This window comes from Rattus rattus, chromosome 7, assembly GCF_011064425.1.
Source record: "Rattus rattus isolate New Zealand chromosome 7, Rrattus_CSIRO_v1, whole genome shotgun sequence".
NCBI lineage: Eukaryota > Metazoa > Chordata > Mammalia > Rodentia > Muridae > Rattus > Rattus rattus.
This window is the reverse complement of record NC_046160.1, coordinates 68,793,963-68,797,266: the sequence shown is the minus strand read 5'-3', so window position 1 is coordinate 68,797,266 and position 3,304 is coordinate 68,793,963. Positions and strand designations below refer to the sequence as shown.

At 47.9% G+C, this 3,304-nt stretch overlaps 1 protein-coding gene across 1 annotated transcript; it reads right to left on the bottom strand.

Annotated features, from left to right (window-relative positions):
* Positions 1-320: 320 nt before the first annotated feature.
* LOC116905710 (fructose-bisphosphate aldolase A-like) lies at positions 321-2,009 on the bottom strand. The gene has a single exon (XM_032908682.1). The coding sequence runs from the start codon at positions 1,952-1,954 to the stop codon at positions 860-862; it is 1,095 nt and encodes a 364-aa protein (XP_032764573.1). The 5' UTR covers positions 1,955-2,009; the 3' UTR covers positions 321-859.
* Positions 2,010-3,304: the final 1,295 nt, after the last annotated feature.

Below are 3,304 nucleotides of genomic sequence, written 5' to 3'. Positions count from 1 at the left end.
ACTTTACCTGATCTTTCATTAAAGTAATCAAAACACTTGCTGTGCCACATCTAATGAATGTTGCATGTATGATTAAGTGCTTTCATTCATATTGCAAGTTTGATTTAATGTAATCTGCCTTTCAGACAGCCATTAGCCTAGCTCCTATGTGAATTCGATTAATTGGCTGAATTCTTCCAGATGTCCATTAAGCATTACAGGAATTTGTGGAAACAGCAGGGACTGTCTAGCACAGGACCAAACAATGAAATGTTATATTGCCGCCATGACTTACCAAAAGCTGGATTCATTTTCATTAATAAAACATCTGTACTCCTGCGCAGCTATGCATTGAGATGCATTTATTTTATATGTTTATTTCTCTTATGACTGTGAAAAGATAGTTAAACAGAAGCACATTTACCGATATGTAGACTCGAGGTTTGGCAAATGCCCACTGACCAAAACAGTCCAAACTTTCAAGGTTACAGTAGTTCCTAGACAGAAAGAAAGAAACTAGCAAACACCTGTTTGAAGCAGACTTTAAAAACACATGGGGTTGCTGGAGTGGGGATTCTTTAAGCGGTATTACAGACATACCCTGAAAAATGTGATACCTGCCGCCTCCACGGCAGGTATCTTAAATCTTTAAGACAAAGGGGCAGATTTGGCCCTTCTCCCCTCCCCTTTGAATGGTTGTTGATTAGCATCGAGCTGGAAGGGATGATGGAGTCAGCATTCACAGACAACACCACACACCAAAGTCATGAGAGGCAGCAAGAGGGATTGATGGGAGAGAGTCTGAAGGCCCCTTTCCTCAAGAGCAAGTGGGTAGGCAGAGACCCAGGGTGCTGGGGGGTCAGCCTTAGCCCACCTCTGCTCAGTAGGCATGGTTAGAGATGAAGAGGGACTCACTGGCCGCCGCCCCTGATGCATCACTCGGGGTGTACTTTCCTTGGCAAGCAAGGCTGTTGGCCTGGGCTCGCTTGATGTACTCCTCCTGCGCTGCCTTCTTGTTCTCCGCCTTCCCACCCCAGGCCTTTAGGGCAGAAGCCTGCAGGGCTCGACCATAGGAGAAAGTCAAGGCCCAGGGCTTCAGCAAGGGACACTTGTTGATAGCATTGAGGTTGATGGATGCCTCTTCCTCACTCTGCCCTCCAGACAGGAAAGTGACTCCAGGGACAGCAGGGGGCACTGTGCGACGAAGTGCTGTGACAGTTGCCATAGCAATTTCTTCACTGGAAAATTTCTGAGTGCAAGTATGGCCCGGGGTGACCATGTTGGGCTTCAGCAAGGTTCCTTCCAGGTAGACATGGTGGTCGCTCAGAGCCTTGTAGACAGCGGCCAGTACCTTCTCAGTTACATACTGACAGCGCTTCAAGTCATGGTCCCCATCAGGGAGGATTTCTGGCTCCACGATGGGTACAATGCCATTCTGCTGGCAGATGCTGGCGTAACGAGCCAGAACATTGGCATTTTCCAGGATGGCAAGGGCTGAGGGGGTGTGTTTCCCAATCTTCAGCACGCAACGCCATTTGGCAAAATCGGCTCCATCCTGCTTGTACTGAGCACAGCGTCCAGACAGGTCATCCAGCCCTTGGGTGGTGGTCTCACCGTCAGTTCCTGCCAGGGTCACCACTCCCTTGTCCACCTTAATGCCCACAACACCACCCTTGGACTTGATAACTTGGGGGAAGGGACGGCCATCATCCGTCTTCTGGTACAGTGTCTCGTGGAAAAGGATCACACCCCCAATGCAGGAATTCACACGGTCGTCGGCAGTCAGCAGCAGCTGACGGTAGAAGCGCCTGTTCTCCTCGGTGTTCTCGGTGCCAATGGACTGCAGCCGCTTGGCGATGCTTCCGGTGGACTCATCTGCAGCCAGGATGCCCTTGCCCGGAGCCACAATTCGGTGAGCGATGTCAGACAGCTCCTTTTTCTGCTCCGGGGTCAGTGCTAGGTATGGGTAGGGCATGGTGCTGGTGGTAGCACAGTCCTGGCACCGAAGCTGGTGGATTGGCTAAGCGCTGTGGCACTGGGCAAAAACATTGTGGGGCAAATGCTGCTAGGGTTACCAGAACCTGTTTCTGTGGCGTGTTCGAAGAGAATGTAACCTATTCAGCAGGCGGGGTTCGGGGGTGGGGGTGGGGGGTTAGATGTGTCTCTGGAACTCCCACTAGATCAGGCTAGTCTCTGACTCTTGAGTACTGAGATTAAAGGTGCACACCACCATGCCCAGCTCAGAAGGTAATATCTATAACTGAATAATCATCTGAAATTAAGAAAATAACACAAAAAGTACTTTTTGTATCTCTTTTTACAAGGGTCTACAAATTAATTTTACTAATTAAAACTAAAACTCGTGGTCTGGACAGAGTTCAGAAGTTGAGAGCACTTACTACCGTTGCAGAGAACCCGAGTTTGATTCCCAGCACCCAAGTTTCTGTAACTCCAGATCCAGGACATGCAGTGCCCTCTTCTGGCTGTCTTGGACACTGCACACATGGTACGCATACATACAACTAGTCATACTCCTAAAATAAAAATAAGCCTCTTTTTTAAGCTAAAAGTCCTTTCTAATTGCATAACTTTATGAAATAATGTTTCCAAAATTAAATATACTCTCGCTGTAAAGATGGTAAGAAATTTAAGAAGAAAGTAACCTTATAGCCCTCCTTTTCTTTTCTTTTTTTTTTTTTTCGGAGCTGGGGACCGAACCCAGGGCCTTGCACTTGCTAGGCAAGCGCTCTACCACTGAGCTAAATCCCCAACCTGAAGATTTTTCAAAGTGACTCCCTGTTGCCTATTAGTTTATCCTTGATGGAGAACGTTACGATGACAAGAACATGGCATCCGTCAAAGGCTGATCATCAGTCACCACGTCCTGTGAAGAGGCTATGCCGCTGAGCTTTCTGTGATGGGCATTAAATCTCAGACGCACAATGAAGTTTACCAGCCAATGTTAGGGCGCAGAATGTCTACCAAGGGGAATTCTTATTGCTTGCTAGTCTTCTTGTTGATCTTGCTACCAAAATGAAGCTTTAAAAATAACCAAATTTACCATATTTTTAGTCATTCTGGGAGAATCCACTGAACATCTGCTGGGCACATAAAGACATGTAAGGCACAGTCCTTATACCCACAGGACAAAGCACACATTACGTTCATAAATGCTGCTTAAAGTCTTAGCACAGCACAGAACAGGGTTGCCTCCCTCCAGTCCCCTCAAGCTTCCCAGGGCAGGGAGCAGTCTGAACTGAAACTTGGAAGATGAGCGGGAGAGAAGCCGCCCCCATAGGGGAAGGAAGGACAGGTGTGGCTCAGA

Excerpts from the sequence above, each read along its gene's own strand:
- LOC116905710 (XM_032908682.1), bottom strand. The coding sequence starts at position 1,954 with ATGCCCTACCCATACCTAGCACTGACCCCGGAGCAGAAAAAGGAGCTG.